General features: G+C 46.0%; 3 protein-coding genes across 3 annotated transcripts; 2 read left to right on the forward strand and 1 right to left on the reverse strand.

Moving 5' to 3' along the window:
* The first annotated feature begins 9442 nt into the window (after positions 1-9442).
* Positions 9443-11425, forward strand: LOC111257117. The gene has a single exon (XM_022826201.1). It carries the CDS (start codon positions 9532-9534, stop codon positions 11185-11187), a length of 1656 nt encoding a protein of 551 aa, XP_022681936.1. The 5' UTR covers positions 9443-9531; the 3' UTR covers positions 11188-11425.
* Positions 11426-12086: 661 nt separating this feature from the next.
* LOC101777445 (ATP-dependent zinc metalloprotease FTSH 1, chloroplastic) lies at positions 12087-15860 on the reverse strand. The gene is made up of 5 exons (XM_004966449.4): positions 14590-15860; positions 13628-13874; positions 13358-13541; positions 13091-13262; positions 12087-12535 (listed from the first exon to the last, which is right to left on the reverse strand). The coding sequence occupies exons 1-5, from the start codon at positions 15820-15822 to the stop codon at positions 12314-12316; spliced, it is 2058 nt and encodes a 685-aa protein (XP_004966506.1). The 5' UTR covers positions 15823-15860; the 3' UTR covers positions 12087-12313.
* A 4459-nt stretch (positions 15861-20319) lies between these two features.
* On the forward strand, positions 20320-21548 carry LOC101777858 (chitinase 1). Its single transcript, XM_004966450.3, has one exon. The coding sequence runs from the start codon at positions 20335-20337 to the stop codon at positions 21361-21363; it is 1029 nt and encodes a 342-aa protein (XP_004966507.2). The 5' UTR covers positions 20320-20334; the 3' UTR covers positions 21364-21548.
* Positions 21549-22077: the final 529 nt, after the last annotated feature.

Raw genomic sequence — 22077 nt, forward strand, 5'->3', positions numbered from 1 at the left:
TGCGGAGTCTCCGCGAGGACGTAACGTTGCCGAGAGTATTTTTGACACTAGCATAAAGTTTAAAAGGCTATTTTCACATGTAATAATTACTAAATCATTCGTAATCATGAACATTTAGATCTTATATATACTATATACTATACACTATATACTACAAAGTAGTAGTATTGTGTACCGTTGTTGGGGGGGAATATTAACGACCTCCTGACGCCCCTTAAAACAACAATCATGAAGGTCCAGGCCCACCTGCGGTAATGACGATCACTGTCGACCCAGCATGGGCAAGGAGCACCCCACTCCATCTCGCCCGACCCAGGGCCCCGGGGTCGGACACGCCCGACCCCTCAATGGTGAAACTCCGCCTCGCCTGACCCACGGTCCCAGGGTCGGGTGCGCCCGATCCCTCGCCGCAAGGCTCCGCCTCGCCCGACCCCGGGTGCAGGGGGTCGGACTCGTCCGGGCCCACAAGACAAGGGCGCGGATCGGCAGACGAGGGCACGGATCTCGTGGGCCCCTCACCGATCTTGCCATAAATGCGCCGCGGCTCTGACGCGCAGAAAGGCGCTCGCGCCTCTCGACGTGACCCGCCACAAGTACCCGGGCGGAACACTGTAGCCACGACCGCACAGGCTACAGTGATCGCGGCTCCCCCTGATTCGCCATAGGGCGCTCATTGCATGCGCCTCCCGGCACAGGAGGGAGCACTGCCCGTTCTCGTGCTCGGCCTATCCGGCGACAGAGATGCGACGTCCGTGTTCCACAGGCCGTAAGCAGGACAACAGGATTCAGCCGTCTCCCCCAACGTGCACAGTTGCCACGGCCAAACACCATCATCATGCTCGGCGGCGACGGTCGTCCGGAGGACCAGCGACAGGATCCGGCGACAGCCGCCCTCCTCCGGTGGCCGCGCTGATAGGAGCCGAAGGCCGGAGCAGGAGGCGGCGGTCCGGGGACTTGGTCCTTCTCCTTATACTTTACTTAACTTAGCTTATCTCTTTTACTTCTCCACACGCCCGGCTCACCCGTAACCCTGAGCTCTCCTTGCGCTATAAAAGGAGAACCGGGGGCCCCGAGACGGGGAGGACTCTCGAGCCAACAGAACCCACACACTCTCTCTACGAGCATCAGTGCACACCCAAGAGACTTGGGACCGACTCCCTCTCTCGCCCGTTTGTAACCCCTACTACAGACCTTGCGTGAGTAACACGAGCAGCTCCTCATACTGGACGTAGGGCTATTCCTGCCCGAACCAGTCTAACCCCGTGTCTTCTCACGCCACCATCCGAAGCCTTACGCGCATAAAAGAAATTTACTAACCGTAGTCTTGACCCGCTAATCTTGACAACGACAACCGTAAAAGAGCTCATCGGGAATACAGATCAGGTCAGGGTCAACAATCAACAACACTATAGTTGGAAAAAAGATGTCATCTCCATCTCTAATGCTCTACTAGTATATGTAAAGTCAAGGACACTTTAATTTTGTGGACAGCATGAGGTTGATATGTTGAAACACGAAACCAAACTTCACCAAATCTGCTGACAGATTGCAACAAAGCCGTCTAGCTCGCATCGCATGGCAGTGGCCTCAATCTGGCGGAGAGCATGGATGAGGCGGAGGCGGCCGTAGGGGCAGCTCGTTGCTAAGTGCTTGGGCTCCAGTCATTACTCCAAGGAAGGTAGAGAAGATGTTGGGAAAGCTATTCGAAGGATGAACTAGTGCACCATAGAAGAAAAATTGGCATACATAGAGAAGAGCAGTTAATAGTTCCGCTTTCATATCAGTTTTAAAATCAATGCTGTTCCTTGGACAAAGAGAAGAAAAATTGGCATACATAGAAGAAAAATTGGCATACATAGAGAAGAGCATGAACGGTTTTTAGTGGATTACTTTTTGCTTTTTCTTTTTATATGATTTGCATACTCTTGCTCGTATAAAGACAAAGTCAACGACGACCTGGATGGAGGGTTTGCTCCCATTGCATATATAGCAGGTTGACGACGACTTGGATCGGTCGGCACACGGCAGATCGTCAGGTAGCTCTAGCTTAGCATGGAGGATATTCATGGCGGCGAGCTGTGGAACAACCGCAAGACTGGCGAGTCCATGGCCACAAGCAGCAGCTCAGGTAACACCCTCTCCACTAACCAGCTTACATCCGGCAGCGGTAGCTGGCCCCTGCCCTTCATCATCTTCGATCAAGTCGTCGTCGAACCGCCGGGTTCCTGGCCAGACGACGACGAAACAAGGCAGAGAAGGCAGCATATCAAGGGCCTGCTGGAGCAATTCTGTGGTGGCATCGGCGGGGATTCAAGTGCCGCCCTGAAGAGGTGGTTCTCCGACCTGGGCATCGCCTGGGTTCTACGCGTCGCCGCTGATGCAAGGCTTCTGTTGCTGCAAGATCAACGTAATTTTCCAGGGAGATGGATCCAGGCTCTCGCTGATATCACCGAATCCATCCTTGACACGTATTATTTATGCTTTTCTCATTCCCATCTGGAGAGTTTTCCGGAGGAATCGGAAGCCTCTGTTCCCGATCCAGTCCACTTCTCACGATTCATCCAGGAAACCATGTTGAAGATGCTCTCTTTTGTTGACGCCATAGTTGCCCCGAATCCTAACACCAGCTGCATAGAAGAAATTATTGACAGCAATGGGGCGCTGGCACCACTGGAGAGGCTCAAGACATTGTTCGATGTGCGCGGTGCAGTGTTCATGGCCTCATTTCTGATCCAACCATTGCTCTTACGCTTGTCGTCCTCTGCACAAACTGAAAGTTGCAGGGCACTTGAGGACATGGAAGCCCTCCGGTCAGACAAGGATGACATACTGGCCGAGGCAATATGGAACACCATGCAGGAGGTTACAGCTGCTATCCTAACGGACGACGGAAACCACGATTCGTGGGAGGATACTCCGCAAGAACCAGCTAGCATCCACAAGGTCACTCGGTCCATTGAAAGGTACATCAGGTTGCTGGAGATGAATTACAGATCAGTTGACCAAATTGTGCGCAAAGCAGCTGACTGCGGAACTTATGCAGTACCAGCTGAGACTTACAACAAGACTAATAATCCTTTCACCAGCATGATGGCAGACATGGTATCTTGTCTAGAAGAGAAGCTTACCAAGATGTCGCAATCATTCCCGAATAAGAGCCTTGGACTCCTGTTCTTGATCAACAACTTACATTCTCTGTGGCAGCAGCTCCATCCAATGTATGATACGAAATTCAATATGCCAGTCCTCACTCGCAAAATCGAGGACTACATAGACAAATATCTGCAAGAGGCTTGGGAGCCAGTGTTGGCGCGCTTGCACACTAGTCCTTCACCTCTTCAGTTTGGGAGAAGATACTTCCCAGTATCTAAGGGCCTGTTTGGCTCCATGGTGTTAAAGTTTAACACCCGTCACATCGAATGTTTGGATGCTAATTAGGAGTATTAAACATAGACTAATTACAAAACTAATTGCACAGATGGAGTGTAATTCGTGAGACGAATCTATTAAGCCTAATTAGTCCATGATTTGACAATGTGGTGCTACAGTAACCATTTGCTAATGATGGATTAATTAGGCTTAATAGATTCGTCACGCGAATTAGCACAGGGTTCTGCAATTAGTTTTATAATTAGCTCATGTTTAGTTCTCCTAATTAGCATCCGAACATCCGATGTGACACTGTTAAAGTTTAGCACCTCGTATCCAAACACCCCCTAAGTTTGAGTCTGAGTTTCGGAAAATCTACAATAATCAGAAGTTCTAGAAGGTCCTGGACCCTGAGCTAAGGAAAAAGCTGCGGAAAGCTATCACCGACAAAGTTACTTCGGGCTTTACAAACTTCTTGGAAGAGGATACTGTTAGCACCCGAGGAAGCACTATCACTCCTCAGGAGGTGGAGGACATGTTGCAAGAGCTATTTGAAGGATGATGGACACAGTGCATCACCAAGGAAGTCAAGGTAGCTAGGTTCCATCTGTCTTAGTTTCCGACTGAAATGTTGCTCCTTCAAATGACTGTAAATTCCTTCTGTACAGCAAACAGCTGACTGTACGTTCTGCCCTGCAATCTTGTACCATTCGTTTGAAGCCAACTGTATTTTCATTCAACTAAAAAACGTTGTTGTTTAAGTGTTTTCATTTCGAAGCCGTGTTGGATCAGTTGCAGTCTGTGTGACACGACAGATGAACGCACAGCTTGTGCTGCTCAATAAACATTGTGCCAAACTATACAAGTTATTCGCAAGTACTGCATCTTTTAGCTCTCCAATTTCTCTTTCTGTTTGCCCGTACAACCGCATGCCAATACAAGCTTTCTACCTGATTTCCTGCCTCAAACCATGCATAAAACAGATCGGCCTGGCCGGCTGGCCGTCGAAGAAGAGGCTCGATCAATGTCTCCTCCCCATCTACCGTCAAACTTGTGTGGTGATCTCGAGTGGGTCTTCTCCAATAGCTTCCTGACTCAATCATGTTCCACGAGGAATCAATTACTCTGATGTAACTTCCCTCTGACGTGCAGAAGTTACCGTAGGGAATACTCACATCCGCTCAACGAACCCACAAAATAGTCCCAAAAGAAGCCGGTTCCTCTGCAGAGGGACTCAGTCACTGACGTGTGGTCCCAATCACCTGTAGGCCTGCATGTTAGTGGGACTATTCCTTCTGCAATAACTAGAGAGGATCTCCTTCCCAAAAGAATCCATATGTGCGCTGGGCTTAGTGATAGGTGCAGCCACAGCAGTTTCGGCCACAGCAGCAGCCCTAAAAGAATCTATATTGCATTATTTTCCTGTCAGGTAGCTGTGCAACCATTGAAGAATGCCCGATATGGCTAAGTATTCCGTGCTGGCTGACCACTTCCAAATAAAATGGTTGTGTTCTATATTCAGGAGAGAAGATAGCATCAAAATGGAGGTGGTGCCCAACTCAAGTAACATACAATTTTTTCTTCAGAGTGAAAATTAGTCAAGTTATTAACAAAGTTTTGGTTTACCCTGGTGCCTGTGCACCATGGTGACATAACGTGGCGTCATCCCTGTCTATATTATTCCACATTGGCAGTGACTCAAAAAGTAGAGGACTTAAAGTTAGAGAATCTCATTCCCATAGGCTATTGCCATGTATACCCGCTGCAATCAGGCAATGGTACTTCCATACTAAGTCTAGAAGGCATCACAACACGTCTTAGAAAAATATTAGTGAACGCATGTTGCGTTGGAGAAACGTCTGTATTGAATCTTGACATGTTGCTTCTTGCCACAAGATGTTCCCTCCCTTCTTCAGTTCTTCCCCGAGCCCGTCAATTGTTTAGGGGACCTCGCCCGGACATTACTTTCTACCCGTCACCAGTTGCTAGGTAGCTAGCTCAGCATGGAGGCAGTCAGGGATGGCAGCCGCGGACAGTAGAGCTACAGTGAGCAGACCGGAATATCCTATTCCTACACCATTAGCAGCTCATCATCAGGTACCCTCTCGACTGCCTACACCTCCACCGGCTCTTGCCTGTCCTCCATCTCTATGGAGGTGGCCATGCACTTCAGCTTTGGTAAACTCAGGAGATGGCAGTGATATACATGAATGGTGGCGAGGTATCTTGAAGGGCCTGAAAGGAAAGAAGAGAAGATCAGCGGCACCTATCCTCATGTACACCATATGGCATATCTTGAAGGAAAGAAATAGAAGGATCTTTGAAAACTCAATGTTGAGGCCGGATCAAGTGTTGGGGCTCATCCAAAATGACGTTTGCATTTGAAGGAAGGCATGTGGAACCCCCTTCATCCGAGAAGAACTTCTTGCTGTGCAGTTTACTGATGCTTGTACAAGTTCATTTAGAGTTGTTGAGATTTGATTTTTACGATGTAATCGTTATGTAATCCTATTAGCAACTCTTCTATCTTCTTAAATGAAAGGCAGTGCTCCTGCCAATGTTTTGAAAAAAAAATTTTGAGTTCGAGGATGTATACGAGTACGACGACGACATGTCCTAGGAAGAAACGGAGAAGACAAAGCATTTTATTAAAAATCTAGTCCACCTTGGCCTACAAATAGGGTTGCCCTCCACCCAAAAAATCTAGTCCACCTTGGCCTATAAATAGGGTTGCCCTCCACCTAAAAGAAGCAAAGCCAAGTAGTAGTCATTTGGAGATGGCATAGGTAGCCACCATAAATATAAGTGACATGCCTTAGGATGACATGAGGAGTGAGTGATAGGAGTATCCCACAAAGAATAAGAGTGAGCATTATTTCAATTTGAGTTGTGAATAAAGGTTTAAGTTCCTTGTAGAGAGGTGGTCTCCCGTATCGGTGGCGGTGCAAGATCTTGTTGGAAAAAAAGTAAGAACAAATATATAGAAAGAAATGAGAAAAGAAAATGTTAAAGAAAATCACTAGCTATGAAGTGGAGATGCTAACTATGTTTCGCGACATAACAATGCCAAAAACAAACTGAAATTATCTTATTAGATTATAAATGTAAGTCTCCTTTTCACAGCGCAGCGCAGCAATTCTAAATCACATATCACCATAAAATCTTCATAAATTAGTAGATATAAGAATGAAACCAATGTTCACCATTCCACCAAATTTTATCATAGTTAGTATTCCATCTAAGCAAATCATCTGGTAGGCTAGGGACTTATTTTTTGGGCTTCATGAACCGAAACAAAGAAGTAACACATCAAAGACTAGAATCTCACTGCCCAAGCCAGACTATAGCAAGTGGAGTGCTCCATCAAGGAACATTGGTGGAAGCTGGAACCCAACCTTCCCATTATCTAAAAGCATGCGGATCTCTTGCAATGCAGTGTCACCGTCAGCCAATGGGTTTTCCTTGCCACAGTACAGTACGCAGTACTCTCCCTCATTGAGCAGATGTGAGTAGAAGCTGATGATGACGACATCCTATATGCTAGTAGCTATTTTATAGTCCTGCTGTTAAACCCATTAGCACACTATTTAAAACATTGAATATATATACGTATATATATATATATATATATATATATATATATATATATGTATGTCAAGGTTTTCCAACATTGTGATCGTTCTTGATTAGCTAAAAGAGTATATAGCCCTTAGGGAATGTGCAATTTTTTGGATTCTTCATATTCATTTATTTGATACAAATTGTGACCACACTATGACTTCAATTTAATTAATTCTTAATAATAACAAATTATTAACATATATATCAATACCTTCCAACGACCACACTATGACTTCAATTTAATTAATTCTTAATAATAACAAATTACTACTTGCAATTTCTAAGGGCCGTTTTCTCTATTTAAGAAATCGTTGGTTAAGAAAAATAGTGAATGCTTAAGCAACTGTGTAGATATATATAGGATCAGTTACTATTCTTTTCTATTTTGCATTGCATAGATAAAAGAAGAGGAGTATTCATAATTCCTTCAGGAACATGGCAGCAAATGAATTGCTTATCAGCTTCTAGCCTCTCCCCGGTGAAGATGCGAGGTGTATGCATTATGCAAGGCATGTTCTTGTCATGCCCTGTCCAGACGCTTTTCCGACTAGCGTCCTCGTGCCGATACAAGAGGAGGACATTCCGCTATGAATCCCTTGCAGCAACCGGCAGATGTCTTCTCTTGATATGCATTTGACCAATGGGATCTACTCTACTACACTTGTTATTTTCCCGAATCCTACAAGGCAGCCTTCAATGGCAAAGTCCAGGGCTATATGGAGAGTTACATACAGATATCTTGGGCACAGATATCTTGGGCACCGGTGTTGTCGTGCTTGTTCAATCCGACACCTCTATGCTTTGGGAAAAACTGCTCCCCCTGCCTAAATTCGAGTCTGAGTTTGGCAAGACCTACACTGCCCAAAAGCTGTGAAAGGTCCCAAATCCTTTTATCCCAAATCCTTTTATGAGGAAAACCCTACGGGAAGCTATCATAGAGAAAATCATTCCAGGCTACAAAGAATACATAGAGGATAACCATGTTACCACCCCAAAATTCACTCCCCAGAATATGGAAGAGATGTTGCAAGAGCTGTTTGAAGGAAACATTTAGTTATGTTTCACTAATCCCAGTTTTATCTAGAGTTTTCAAAGAAAGATATAGAATATCTAGAGTTTAATTGCGCTCCAAGTTTAATTTCAGGATAAACACTTATTTTTCCTCTAGGCGACATCTTGATCATTTCAAAAAGACCATCCTTATACGGATTTGGAAAAGAATCGACGAGCAACTATGTTGATGATAGCCCTTTATACCGATGAAGGTAAATAGCCGTGGTCGAGGGTGACGTGCGTATGATAGTCATGGTCGAGGTTGTTGAAGATGAGGGAGCCGCGCATGAAACCGTAGGCACACGAGGGCGTGCCATGACCATGAGGATGGCGGCGCATAGGGGAAGATGTCGTAGATGAAGACGTTGATGCAGTCGAGACAATCGTAGAGAAAGAAGTTCAATGCTAAAGTCGATGCAGTCAAGTACTTTAGATGAGCCATGACTGGGTTTGCCAAGTCCAGAAATGGATTGCTAGTGCTAGACATGGCATGGAGAGGGATAACCATGCTCCAGTGTATAAGGGATGGGCGAGTCCTCCGGTATTTTATTTTGTTGGAAAATTCTTAAAATTTTAAACTTTTAATGGTTTTAAAACGAGGCAAAATATACGATATTACACTTCATGCTATGTATATATTCGATTGGTTTAAATGAATTTAATTATTTGTATTTCCTTATCATTATTAGGTTTACTCCATGCACAAGTCTGGTCTGGTCTCTTCCCGAGAACATCGCGACTGAAGCAATCTTCTCTTTTGTTCTTTAATTTAAGTAATTATAATTATAAAAAGAAAACAAAAGTTGATCCACTGGCTGCCGGCCTCTTGGAACCAAACAATGAATCCTCCTTTGTCTAAAAAAATAATCATAAGTATTTGATGGCATCTTCCTTTACTAATTGAGCATGTGATGCTCTGTTCCTACGCGGCTTACTTTGTTGCAGTGGATTACTTTTTGCTTTTGCTTTTTATATGATTTGCATATTTTGCTGGTATGTGTAATCCGAGTTAGAAGTTGTATTTTGACACGAGATTTGTTAAGGTTTCGACTCCATTAGAAGTAAGACCTCCCCTCCCTACAGATATGAAGAGCCACAGATGATTGAGTTAAATCCAATCAATAAAAAATATATCAAATATTTTGCATCTTTTAAATCCAATCAATAAAAAACATATCAAATATTTTGCATCTTTTTTCTTTTTCTCTTTACCCTAACTTTTTCCAAGTCCATCTTGTTGTTCCCTTTGTCTCTACGTCATTTGAGGACGTTTTAGGTCGTCTGCCGACCCTAAAACAACTCAAGATGCGCTTGCGCTGACGGGTTCCTCCTGGGCAAGCGTTCATTGGTTCACCAAACCGATCACCCAAACCATTCTGACCGACCTATGCAGAGAAGTTGTAACGAGCTCCTCCACACACTACATATTCGCGTGCGTTCGTGTGTTGATCCAAATTTGGCGCAACAGGTCCAACGGGTCAGGGGAGCATGGAGGCGATGGGTCAGGGGAGCATGGAGGCGACGGGCAGGGATGGCGGCCGCGAGCAGACCGGAACATCCAGTTCCTACACCATCAGCAGCACCTCAGGTACGGTCTCCACTGGCTACACGTCCAACGGCTCTCACCTCTCCTGGATCTCTATGGAGGCGGCCAGGCACTTCCGAGAAATGGAGGGTGCCGACGAGTTTGTTCAACCAGTGAAGAAGACCCACAAAGAAACGGAGAAGCAGCATACCGAGCTTGCCATTGCCAGGCTAAAGGAGATGTCCATAAAAACGGCGAGAGAGATGAAGATAGAGCAAATTAAAAGCCTTTCCAACGAAATCTTTGGTGCGCCGTGGGTGAAATGCAGCATCCAAGGAGCCGACATGAGTGTCCTCGAGAGGTGGTTCAATAAGCTGGGGGTCGGGTGGGTCCTCCACGTCACTGCAGGGAAACTCGAGCATACTCTTGATGCATCGAGCTGGATCCGGGCTCTCTCCGAAATCATGGATGCCTTCTGTCTAACGACGTCGCTGTTTTGTGGTCATGAAGAAGCTCCAAATGCTCAAGAAGCTCAAGAAGGAGCTGCTGTTACGGAGGGTAAGGAAGAAGATATTACGGACCTATTCCAGTTTGCAAGCTTTACCGAACAAGCCATGTTGCAAATGCTCGCTTTTGTTGACTTCATAGCTGCTCCAAATGTTACTTGTCAAGTTTTTTTCACTGACCAGATGATGTGGGTGCCGGCCCCATACCGGAAGCTCCATACACTGCTCCGTGTACGCGGTGCTCTGTCCAGGATCCGGTCATCCTATTCGCCGCCCTCTGTAGAAGCCGGAAGGATACGGGTCCAGGTGTTCAACGTCTGGTCAGCAAAGGAGGGCAAGGTGAGTGAGGCCATATGGAGCACAATGGAAGAGATCAGGACTCGAATCCTGGAATCGATTGATGGCAGCAAAGGCTCATCTGGTACTCAAACTCCACAAGGGTCTTCAGACATTGACGAGACCACTAGGTCCTTAATGAATTACGTAACGTTCCTGCGGGACGATCACATGTTGGTGAATACAATTGTATCTGAAGCTGCTAGCCTCGGTAAGTATGTTCCTCGGATTGGAGAGGTGCCACCTTTGTGGAGCCTGGCAGTGGAAATGGTGTCTTGCCTAGAACATAACCTTGTCAACAAGTCAGAAAATTTCCTAGATCAAAGCCTCAGGTTCTTATTCTTGCTCAACAACTCATCTTTCATAAGGGATCTACTCTCCTACACTTGTTATTTTCCCAAATCCTACAAGGAAACCTTCAATGGCAAAGTCCAGGGGTATATGGAGAGTTACATACAGATATCTTGGGCACCGGTGTTGTCGTGCTTTGGGAAAAACTGCTCCTCTCCTCAAAAAAACAAAAGAAAAAATCTCCTCAAAAAAAAACGGAAAAACTGCTCCCCCCTGCCTAAATTCGAGTCTGAGTTTGGCAAGATCTACACTGCCCAAAAGCTGTGGAAGGTCCCAAATCCTTATCTGAGGAAAACCCTGCGGGAAGCTATCATAGAGAAAATCATTCCAGGCTACAAAGAATACATAGAGAATAACCATGTTACCACCCCAAAATTCACTCCCCGGAATCTGGAAGAGATGTTGCAAGAGCTGTTTGAAGGATGAACGACATGGTACATTTAGTTATGTTTCCTTGTGTGTTGACTTTGGTATGGAATACAAACATTGTTGCTTCAAATGACACGCATGGTTTCTGAAGCTGTGAGTGAAGCAGGCAATAAAAAGCTGAAGCATTATAAAACCCCATTTGGTCATTTGCATTTTGTCTATCTATCCTTTCTGAATTAAATATGGAACAGCATCGTTTCAAAAATATGGAACAGCATGCAGATAGCTGTCTGTACATTTATTTATACTAGCACCAGTGATATTTATATTATTTTCGTTCTCTTCAAATCAAGCCCTGGATTTTCATTTCTCCAAATGAATTCGTGTTCTGTAACTGAAAGACGCTGCTCGATCTTCGGAAGCTGTTTGTGAAGCAGATAAAAAGGATGAAGCATATAAAACGTCATTTGGCCATTTGTATTTTTGTTCGTTTCCGGAATAAAAAAAATGGGATAGCATGGAACCGGTACATTCGGCATTGCATGTTTGTACTAGCACCGGTGACATTTCTGAAATAAAAATATGCTCCTCTTTCTCTCCAAATGAAGCCTCTTGGGTTGTCATTTCTCCAAATGAATTCGCGTGCGGTAACTATACTAACTAAACAACGCTGCTCAAGTAAATCTTGTCATTTTGATGCCGAGCTCGATCAGTTGGGGTACATGTGGCAACAGGGATGAAGGCATCAAACACAATGTTTGCTGCTCAATCGACACTGTTTCCCAATGTAAAATGCCTCAGCATCATACACAATGCATGCGCTGGTTTCATTAACAAATCACAAATGACAGAGAACCATTTCTTCCTCCTCCTGCAGCTATACATCACGTTATATGTTGTACAATATAGTAGCCTCAGTATGAACAGATTCCTCATCATATGGAGAGATCAACGAGTGGTGCTATAACAGTAAGCAGAAGCATTTTACTTGCTCAAATGTGTCAGTCAATGCTTTTTACAAGGAACAGACTATACAAGTATGCAAAAGCATCTTTGGCTACATCAATGTGGTACCTACAAGCTTAGCTCTCCATTTTTTTTCCCGTTACACGAATACCCGTACAAAAGCGCATAGATCAATACAACACGCCAAGGCCAGCTATCTGCCTGCTGCTTTGCTGCCTCAAGCAACAAAAAGCTCGGCCTGGCCGTCGATGAACAGGCTCATGAACTCCTCCCCATCCACCGTCTCCTTCTCGATCAGAAGCTGTGCGAGCTTGTGGAGGATGTCGATGTGCGTCGTGATGATCTGTGTTGCTCTCGAGTAGGCCCTCTCCACGAGTTCCCTCACCTCAGCATCCACAATGTCCGCTGTAGCCATGGAGTAGTCCTTTTGGCTGGACATCTGCGACACCAATGTGAAAATTTGTCAAATTATGACTTACTTAGTTCCTCTGAATTAGCGAGAGAAATACTGAGAAGCAATGACTAATCCAAGTGTTCCGTTAAAAAATGTCTAATCCAAGTGACAAACTTCCAGATTAGGCACTAGGCAGGGAAACCAAGGTCTGGCAGCAGCCACACAGAATGAGATACCGTGCCTATTCACACCTTTGCTATGAACCAGAAGGCTGATGATGACAGACTTGGCAGTATAGGAGTGGCGTGTTATGGGACAGCATTAGAAGAGTAAAAGTGACTCAAGCCAGGGTACAGTGGCCATCAAGGATGTAACTGGGCTTGTCAATACAGAACATAGAGAAAAAATATTTTCCTAGAGGCTGGTGGTGGTTTCAGGACACAAGCCGAAGAAGACAGCAAAGGTTGGGCAGATGTGTTGTAATTGTTGAGGTTTGTATGCCAATCGTTTCATTTAGTTGCTACAGGCCCTCATTCTAGACTAACAGGACTTTTCTTGGAAAGCCTAATTCAATTTTCCCTTTCAATAATAGTGGCATACCTGCTGTCCCAAGAAAGGGTTTCCGCCAGGTCCCCCAATAGCAACTTGTCCGATCTTCTTACTGAATCCAAATCTTTCAACCATTTGCCTTGCGACACGTGACACCTGCATAAAGTCATTGGAAGCTCCTGTCGTCACATTTTCTTGGCCAAAGATCACCTCTTCAGCAACCCTGCACACCATGATAGCTCAACTAGTTCAGCACTCTGCACAACAGCAGCAATTAGTGGATGCTAAAATGAAGCAGACTTTTCATAAAGACCGCACCTGCCACCAAGGGCTACAGCCATTTGGTTCTCAAGATAGCTTCTGCTGTACAATCCAGACTCAAGCCGCTCTTCACTTGGAGCAAAGAATGTGAGTCCACCAGCTTGTCCACGAGGAATGATGGAAATCTTAGCAACCGGATCATATTCGGGCATGAGGGCACCGACAAGAGCATGGCCAGCCTCTGCAAATTCAGAAGTTCAGAAACAGATTAGGAATCCATGTCTCCCAGAATGGGTTCAACTTGAAGCTATAATTCATGAAATTTACCATGGTAAGCCACAAGCTTCTTCTTCTCTTCAGAAACAACTGCATTTTTCTTCTCGGGCCCAGCAATGATCCTCTCAAGAGCATCTGAGATCTCATCCTTGCTTATTTCCTTAAGATCACGACGAGCAGCAAGAATGGCAGCCTCGTTCATCAAGTTTTGAAGATCAGCTCCAGTGAAACCAGGGGTTCTTCTAGCAATTTTCTCAAAGTCAACATCTTTAGCCAATGCTTTTCCTCGGGAGTGAACCTATTAGATGACAATATGCAATAGGATTAATTATCTCACATGACCAAATCAGGATGAAGAAAGTGAGCTTGAGTCTGAACTAAGGTGATGAACAAATGCAAATGGAAAGCCAACAAATGTAAACATCAGGCAACTAAGTTGTGGAAAAACATTAGCTTAAGATTTTAACCTGGCATTAGTTAACTATGTTGGGATTGCAAGGCCCGAAAAGAAAAACTAGGCTAACGAAATAAATTCAACCCAGAATGTCCCGACACTCTATAACATAACATGGAACATCGACAATGCTACTTAAACATGTTATAATCAAAGCGAATGGCACTAACCAAGTTTTCTAACCAGTTCATCATAACTGCTAGTACTTCAGAAGTGTATCTATTATCAGGAAATCAATTTAAGGGGCAGCCAACTGCCAGATATCTACTCCATTACATCTAAAAAGTTAGTTACAACCCAGCATCTTATAACACATTACACCGTGATATGGAGCGCCTCCAATGTCCATGTTAACTATAGCAAAAAATAAATTTTTTTTCTGTGTTTGTCATTTCCAAGCAAAAAAGTAGAACCTACAACAATGTTACTTAACCATGTTATCATCAAAGGCATAATCTACAAGTTTGCTGATCACTTCATCAGAAGTAGCTCAGATGCATATTCGTTGCTAGCAAAGCATAATCGACAAGTCAAGAGCAGCAGTTGGCTCACCACTCACCTCAAGAATCTTGACGCGCCCAGCAACATCTGGCCTGTCAACAGTGACCTGCCGATCAAACCTTCCTGGACGCAGAAGCGCAGAGTCCAGCACATCAGGCCTGTTGGTCGCAGCGAGGACGATGACACCACTGTTGCCGGCAAAGCCATCCATCTCAGTCAAGAGCTGGTTAATGGTCTGCTCCCTCTCGTCGTTACCACCACCGAGCCCAGCACCACGCTGCCTCCCGACGGCATCAATCTCATCGATGAAGACAATGCAGGGCGCCTTGGCCTTGGCCTTCTCGAAGAGGTCGCGCACCCTGGATGCACCGACACCGACGAAGAGCTCGACGAACTCGGACGCGGCGCAGGAGAAGAAAGGCACGCCAGCCTCTCCGGCGACGGCACGCGCCAGGAGGGTTTTACCTGTCCCAGGCGGACCGACGAGGAGACATCCCTTGGGGATCTTGGCACCCAGAGCGGTGTACTTGTCTGGGTTCTTGAGGAAATCGACGACTTCCTGCAGCTCGAGCTTGGCCTGATCGGCCCCGGCGACGTCGACGAACGTGACGCCCGTCTCAGGCACCTCCTGGAACTTGCTCTTGGAGCGTCCAAAGTCCATGGGCCCGCCGAGCCCGCCAGGGCCCGCGCCCGGCCCGCCCTGCGCGCGGCGGAAGAGGAAGAAGAGCCCCGCGAACGCGAGGAAGGGGAAGAGGAGGTTGCCGACGAAGGCGATGAATCCCCCGGGTCCCGCAGCCTCGCCCTCGGAGACGGAGATGTCGACGCCGTTGGTGGCGAGGATGTCGATGAGGTCAGGGTCGTTGGGGACGACGACGGTGGCGCGGCGGCCGTCGACGGCGGTGAGCTGGAGGAGCCCGCCGTCCTTGGAGAAGCGGACGCGCTCGACCTTGCCGCGCTTGACGGCGGAGAGGAACTCGCTGTAGCGCCACTGCGCGCCCTCGGGGAGGTCGGCGGCGGCGGAGGGCTTGGGGGCCGTGAGGAGGGAGTTGGCGAAGGGGTTGGCGGTGGGAGTGGTGGCCTCGGCCTGGAGCTCGGGTGCGGGCGCGGGGGCCGGGGCCGGGGGAGGCGCCGGCGCGTCAGCGGCGAGAGCGGGCGCCGCGGCGAGCGCGAGGAGCGTCGCCGGGAGGGGCCTGGCGAGAGGGAGACGCGGCGGGCGGAGGGAGGAAGGCTTGGGCTTGGGGAGGGAGGCGGTGATGAGGAGGTGGGAGGTGGACACCGAGGGCGGCGCCATGGCTGCTGATGGGGTGGGTGAGTCGAGGCGGGGAGGAGTTGGGGAGGGAGATGAGATATAGGGGAGGGAAGGGAGTGATGGCTCGCTGCTTGACGTGGAGACGATGATGGCCAGAGGTTGCTCCTGGGGCCCTGCTGTGCTATCTCGAGTCCAGACTGCTCACTGCTCCTCGTAGTATCTTCGTGCACGTCTCAAGTTCAGAGTTCACGCACACTTGGTATCTCACTTGTCTTTTTGGTGCGAAAAATGGATGGAGAAAAGAAATTGTATAATTTTTTACGGGAAAATCATATTTTTTTCTGATTGGGAATAGATCGGCCGTGAAATTTCATAGATGAACTATTGCATGATGAATAGCGTGGGTACTCAAATTGAACACACCAAGAACATACTGAAAAAATGACAAGTTTCAGGCCTGCTTTATTTAATGGAAACAAAGCAAAGTTTCTTGAGTATTCGAAAAATGTACGGTATGAAATCATGTGATGTTGGTAGGTGGTTCTTACGTGTCGCGTTTGAATTGGAATATCGGGAGAGACATCTTTATTCTTCTTCGCTAAAAATATGTAGCTTTTCATGCATATTCTTGAAAAGTATAAATATTAGTTACGCATGGGAAGGGGCCCTTTTTGTAACATATACAAAAAAAATTGTTTTATGCCGCACCTAGAACAATTTATGTTTCATAATTCAAAGAAATATAGATGCCACACTATCTTCATATTGCTAGGAAGCAGGTGCACGCGTGTCCTCTTTTAACAACAGATATTTTCTTCCCCTTCTTGCTGTCCTGGAATTTTGGAGAAGAAGATGCGTGCACCGTCCAGTTTGGTTTGGTTTTGTTCGTTTGTTTGTTTGTGAGAGGTGTGGCTTTTGGAGCCGAGAGATGAACCAGCACAAGCTGAGAGCCAGAGACTGCCACGAAACAAAGCCGCCATTTCTCCCCACCGCCACAAAGCTCTGGCCTTGTTCTCACAGCAGGACGGGCCGGCTCGGTCAGGAGCAAACTCTGGGCCAAAGCGTGGTCAAACCCATCAGGGCATGGGCCTGAGACTAGAGGCCCATCTTAGAAAAGCTACTTTTTTGGAGCCCATCATAATGGTTCCATCACACCATCACATGTACCCAACACAGACACACTGAAAAACGGACAAATGTTATTTCACTTCGAGAACAGTTGTTTATATTTTAAAGGTAAAGACTTCATATCGGCCGGCTGTATTTTTGTCACACTGCACAGCCGCACGTATCTATCGCTCATCTATCATCCGATGGCTATCACGCGCAATCTTATCCTTCCCTCTCAAGCTGCGGATTTCTTCCTCGATCCTCGGAGAAAATACGGTTTTATTGGATATATTGTTGTAAAATGTAATCGGTTTAAAAATTATTGGGCTAATATTGAGAATGCAAAATCAATCAGATACAAATTTTACAATGGATGTGTCCCCATATCATGAAGGTAAAAATATCTCTTCATGTCTAATTTAACACTGTTGGTGGTATATAGGGAATAAATTTTGAGTTGATAATTAATAAAGAGGATAAAATTTTCGATAGCAAATAAGGGAGCGATTAGGTTCCGGAAGCATTTTTCTCCAATCCTCGCCGCCCCCGCCTCTGGCTGGGAGCGGCCAGCAACTGCATCCTCATAGTCCTCCCCCTGCGCACCAATACTTTTACTCCACCCCGGGAGTAACAATGAATGCCTAGCACCAGTACTTTTACTCAACCCCGTTCAGCACCTGTAGCTGAACCATATTCTGAGGCAGAACAAGGGTATCAAGAAATTCCATATGTGAGTTTTGTTCCATTACGCACTTTCCCCCCTCTGCAAGCAAATGAAGCTTTTTGAGATGCCTCATAACACTGTTGAGCTTCTTTCCACAGGGCTATCTTCTCCTCAAAAAGAGGTTTTACAGGTAATTCTGTTTTCCATACCGTTAATTAAATCCTGTAGCTTAGATGACTTGGTTAATACTTGTAGCGTGCATTTGTTCCAAGGTACAGTGTTGAAATACCGTTGATGAATTTATCTAGGATTAAATATGTATATACTCTCATGTTTCTTTGATTTTTGTAGATCTGTATCAATATCTGAAATTAACTGACTGTATGTGAATGGAAAATTAACTGACTATAGGTCAATGGGGACTTCCACTTCGTTGTTTTCTATTTAATCAACGGTTCAGAATATATACACAGTTCCATAACATTTGCACTTCCAAATAGTTTAGTTGTGCCAACTAGTTGGTGTTTGGCTGATCTGTCATTCTGTTAGGTTATTCCTGTTTTCTCTTACTCATAGATCGATCATGTACATATCCTCTCTCCTTGTCACAGTCAGCTTTTGATGCCCTTTTGTCACCTTCCGGTTCGCTTTTAAGAAAGAATGTATCAGCTGTAATATTGTACTTCATTAGACAGTAACACAATAATAATAGCACTAAGCATTATACAATGTCATACTTCTGAAATAGGCAAAATAATGTACTTCATTAGGCAATGATATCATTATGAATTATGATTCTGAAGTAGCAAATATTAGGAAGAGTATTCAGGCAAAAAATATGGTTCCCGATTAGGCAATAATATGAGCAAGAATTAGGCAAAACTATGGTTCCTAAATCAGAAATAATGTGGCCAGAAACTAGGAAATAATATGGTCTTGGATTATCGAAAATAATAGGCTTCATTAGGCAATAATATGATTCTGATTAGGCAACAGTATGTTTATGTGTAGGCAAAATAGTGTACTCCATTAGGCAATTGCTTAGCTGGGAATTTCGTAACTCATTTTGACTGGCTGCCTTAATATTAGGTCACATAGAACTACCAGCACTGGTATCTAGACAGAGTTGTTGCTGGATTCAATACACATGCAGTCCTCTTTGTCACTTTGAGCTAACATATTTCATCTTGTAAGCAACATATGCTAAATAAACTACCAAATTATTCATTTTACTCTAGCATTTTTCTGTTCAGATTTAAGCATTTTTCAATGGTCTGACAATCTGCCATCTGTTTCGTTTTTCTATTGATCAACTTCATGCTTGTAGCTACCTGTTGAGAAGCATGAAGCAAAAACAGTGATACTATAAGCAATACCGTTACCATTTCTTTTCCATATCACCCCTTATTCAGTCTGTAATGCGTTGCTTTCAGTAGTAGGAGATCACAAACAAACTATTAGCAATTGACCAATTGTACTAACTACCTACAGAAGCTAGCACAACTTTTATGATCTTACATGCGTCTTTTTTCAGCTGTCCTCTATTACCGCTAGTTTTTTTATCACTTCATCTTTTTTCTGGTGGTCAGCCCTATATTTGTGTCTTTATAAGGGCAGTCTAATGTTTAAAGTAGGTGAAATATTGCTAAGTCTTCAACCTCTAGTGATTTTCTCTAATTATGCATTATGTTCTATCTTAAACGCATTGCAGATCATGAAGTGGTCAGGAAGGGAAAGCAAATGTGTAGTCATCATTTGTTTGCAGTCATTGTTAATGAGCATTATTTTTGCTTGTGATGTAATGCAAACACACATCATACCATTGTATGCAGATTAGAATTAAAATTGTTTGCAAACACACATCATATCATTCTAACCTATTTTTTCCCGGTGTTTTTTCTTGAGTCCAATATTTTTTATAAATAATTATTGTTCTCGTAGAATAAATAACTATCTATACTCTTGGAACAAATTTTTTTTACGTATGGTTATTTTCCCATCTTCTCTACTCGTGCTCTCCCACAATGGGCCCAAAACAATGCTCCATGTAGAGCTGGGAAAAACATGTGTCGCTGCCGTGGTGGAGCACAAATGCGAACATGCATTTTTCGTATACACGTGTGATTACATGAGCTATCCAATATTTTTCGTATACACATGTGATTCATGAGCTATCCAAAACTATTCATGGTAGTCGAAGATGTATAATAATTCCACGCACGTACGTACATGCACTTGTTCGTTGCTCTCGATCGTGGTGGATATCTAGGCATAGCACTAGCAGCTAGCCGCCAGCCGCCAATTAAGTTGAATTATGATGTCGACGGACCTCGTCAAAGCAAAGGTAGCTGGGGTACGTAGTATGTGTACGTACGCATATACGACTTGCTGCAGCAGTATGTGTACATGCATGCATGCATTCTCGTCAAATTTGACTCTGACTTGGCGGCCTGCCAGTAGCTAAGGCTGCTAGCTATATATGTGTAGCGTGCAAGTGTGGCAGATCGACGAAACGATCTTTCCACACACTGCACGCACTACGATCCTCATTTCCATGGATCGCATGTGATGTGCCCCGGCCCGCTCTACTTAGTGGCTAACGTACAGCCAGCCCGTCTCCATCTGATTAAGATAGTAACATCAATCCAGTACGACCACTGTTCCTAGAGTTGACGACTATACATGCAACGGATCTACCCCATCATATCCTTCTCTCGCTAGCTCTACCCCTGTCAACTTTGGAGCCCCGAGACACCAAGCTTAGCTAGCTATATAAGGCCATGCGTGCCCACCGCTTCTGGCACACAAAACAGCTCGTGCCACAGATCGAGGTAGCCATGATGAGAGCACTGGCGGTAGTGGCCATGTTGGCCACGTCCTTGGCCGTGACCGCGCGCGCCGAGCAGTGCGGGTCGCAGGCCGGCGGCGCTGTGTGCCCCAACTGCATGTGCTGCAGCAAGTGGGGGTGGTGCGGCACCACCTCCGACTACTGTGGCACCGGCTGCCAGAGCCAGTGCAGCGGCTGCGGCGGCGGAGGAGGAGGCGGAGGCGGCGGCGGAGGCGGCGGCGGCGGCGGCGTCGGCTCCATCATCTCCCAGTCCCTGTTCGACCAGATGCTGCTGCACCGCAACGACAACGCGTGCCCGGCTCGGGGATTCTACACCTACGCCGCCTTCATCGCCGCGGCCAACGCCTTCCCCGGCTTCGGCACCACCGGCGACCTGGACACCCGGAAACGGGAGATCGCGGCGTTCCTGGGCCAGACGTCGCACGAGACCACCGGCGGGTGGGCCACGGCGCCCGACGGCCCCTACTCGTGGGGCTACTGCTTCAAGCAGGAGCAAAACCCGGGGTCCGACTACTGCCAGCCCAGCTCGCAGTGGCCCTGCGCCGCCGGAAAGCAGTACTACGGCCGCGGGCCCATGCAGCTGTCCTGGAACTACAACTACGGCCCGGCGGGGCAGGCCATCGGCGCCGACCTCCTCGGCAACCCCGACCAGGTGGCCGCCGACGCCACCATCGCCTTCAAGGCGGCCATCTGGTTCTGGATGACGGCGCAGTCGCCCAAGCCGTCGTGCCACGCCGTCTCCACGGGGCAGTGGAGCCCCACGAGCGCCGACCAGACCGCGGGGAGGCTGCCTGGCTACGGCGCCATCACCAACATCATCAACGGCGGCCTCGAGTGCGGCCGCGGCGTCGACAGCCGCGTCGCCGACCGGATCGGCTTCTACAAGCGCTACTGCGACATGCTCGGGGTCAGCTACGGGTCCAACTTGGACTGCTACAACCAGAGGCCCTTCGGCAGCTAAGCTAGCCGAACGATCTTAACTAAAACAGTACATATATTGCTTGTTTATATGTACCAACACACAAGAAGAGCTGTTACCACTACAAGGTAGAGTTCACAACAAGTGTATACGAATAATGCAAGCAATACTACTATATGCTACTGAATCATCAGTGCAATAAATAAAAATACATGCTTAGCGATCAATTTCGTGTTCGCGCATTGTCAATACTCACAAGTCGAATAATTACAAAATGGTGAATTCGGTGCATTTCATTGCCGTGCTTATTATGATAGTATGGAGAACGTTGCTATAAATCTTCTTCTTCTTCTTGATCAGTCAACCAAAAAAAAACTTCTTTTTCCTTTCTTTATAAACGTGTTGCATTGGAACCCTCTAAAAACGCTCAGGTGCGGTCTAGCTTTTCCATATAAAAAGTTAAAAACAATAAAAAATAAAACCAGCTTCATGTATGAACAAATCAAAATCGACGCTAGCGTAGCAGGAGGTTTGGCTGAAATCCTCCCAATGCAAAAATATCTAGCTGAGTGCACGTGTCTAGTGGGTACGCAACTACGCATGCACCAAATATATCTTTGCAGTAGAAGATATTAAATGGTCGGAATAATATATCAAATAGATATATATCCACCCAACAATATGCATATATACTATCTAGTTGGAAAAAAAAACTAAAGCGCGCGTGCAAACTAGTGGCGATCTGAATGCATGATG

This window comes from Setaria italica, chromosome IV (assembly GCF_000263155.2).
Source record: "Setaria italica strain Yugu1 chromosome IV, Setaria_italica_v2.0, whole genome shotgun sequence".
NCBI lineage: Eukaryota > Viridiplantae > Streptophyta > Magnoliopsida > Poales > Poaceae > Setaria > Setaria italica.

Excerpts from the sequence above, each read along its gene's own strand:
- LOC111257117 (XM_022826201.1), top strand. The coding sequence starts at position 9,532 with ATGGAGGCGATGGGTCAGGGGAGCATGGAGGCGACGGGCAGGGATGGC.
- LOC101777445 (XM_004966449.4), bottom strand. The coding sequence starts at position 15,822 with ATGGCGCCGCCCTCGGTGTCCACCTCCCACCTCCTCATCACCGCCTCC. Across the intron at positions 13,875-14,589 it reads GGCGCGTCAAGATTCTTGAG|GTTCACTCCCGAGGAAAAGC; the intron begins GTGAGTGGTGAG and ends GTCATCTAATAG. Across the intron at positions 13,542-13,627 it reads GAAGCTTGTGGCTTACCATG|AGGCTGGCCATGCTCTTGTC; the intron begins GTAAATTTCATG and ends CTGAATTTGCAG.
- LOC101777858 (XM_004966450.3), top strand. The coding sequence starts at position 20,335 with ATGCGTGCCCACCGCTTCTGGCACACAAAACAGCTCGTGCCACAGATC.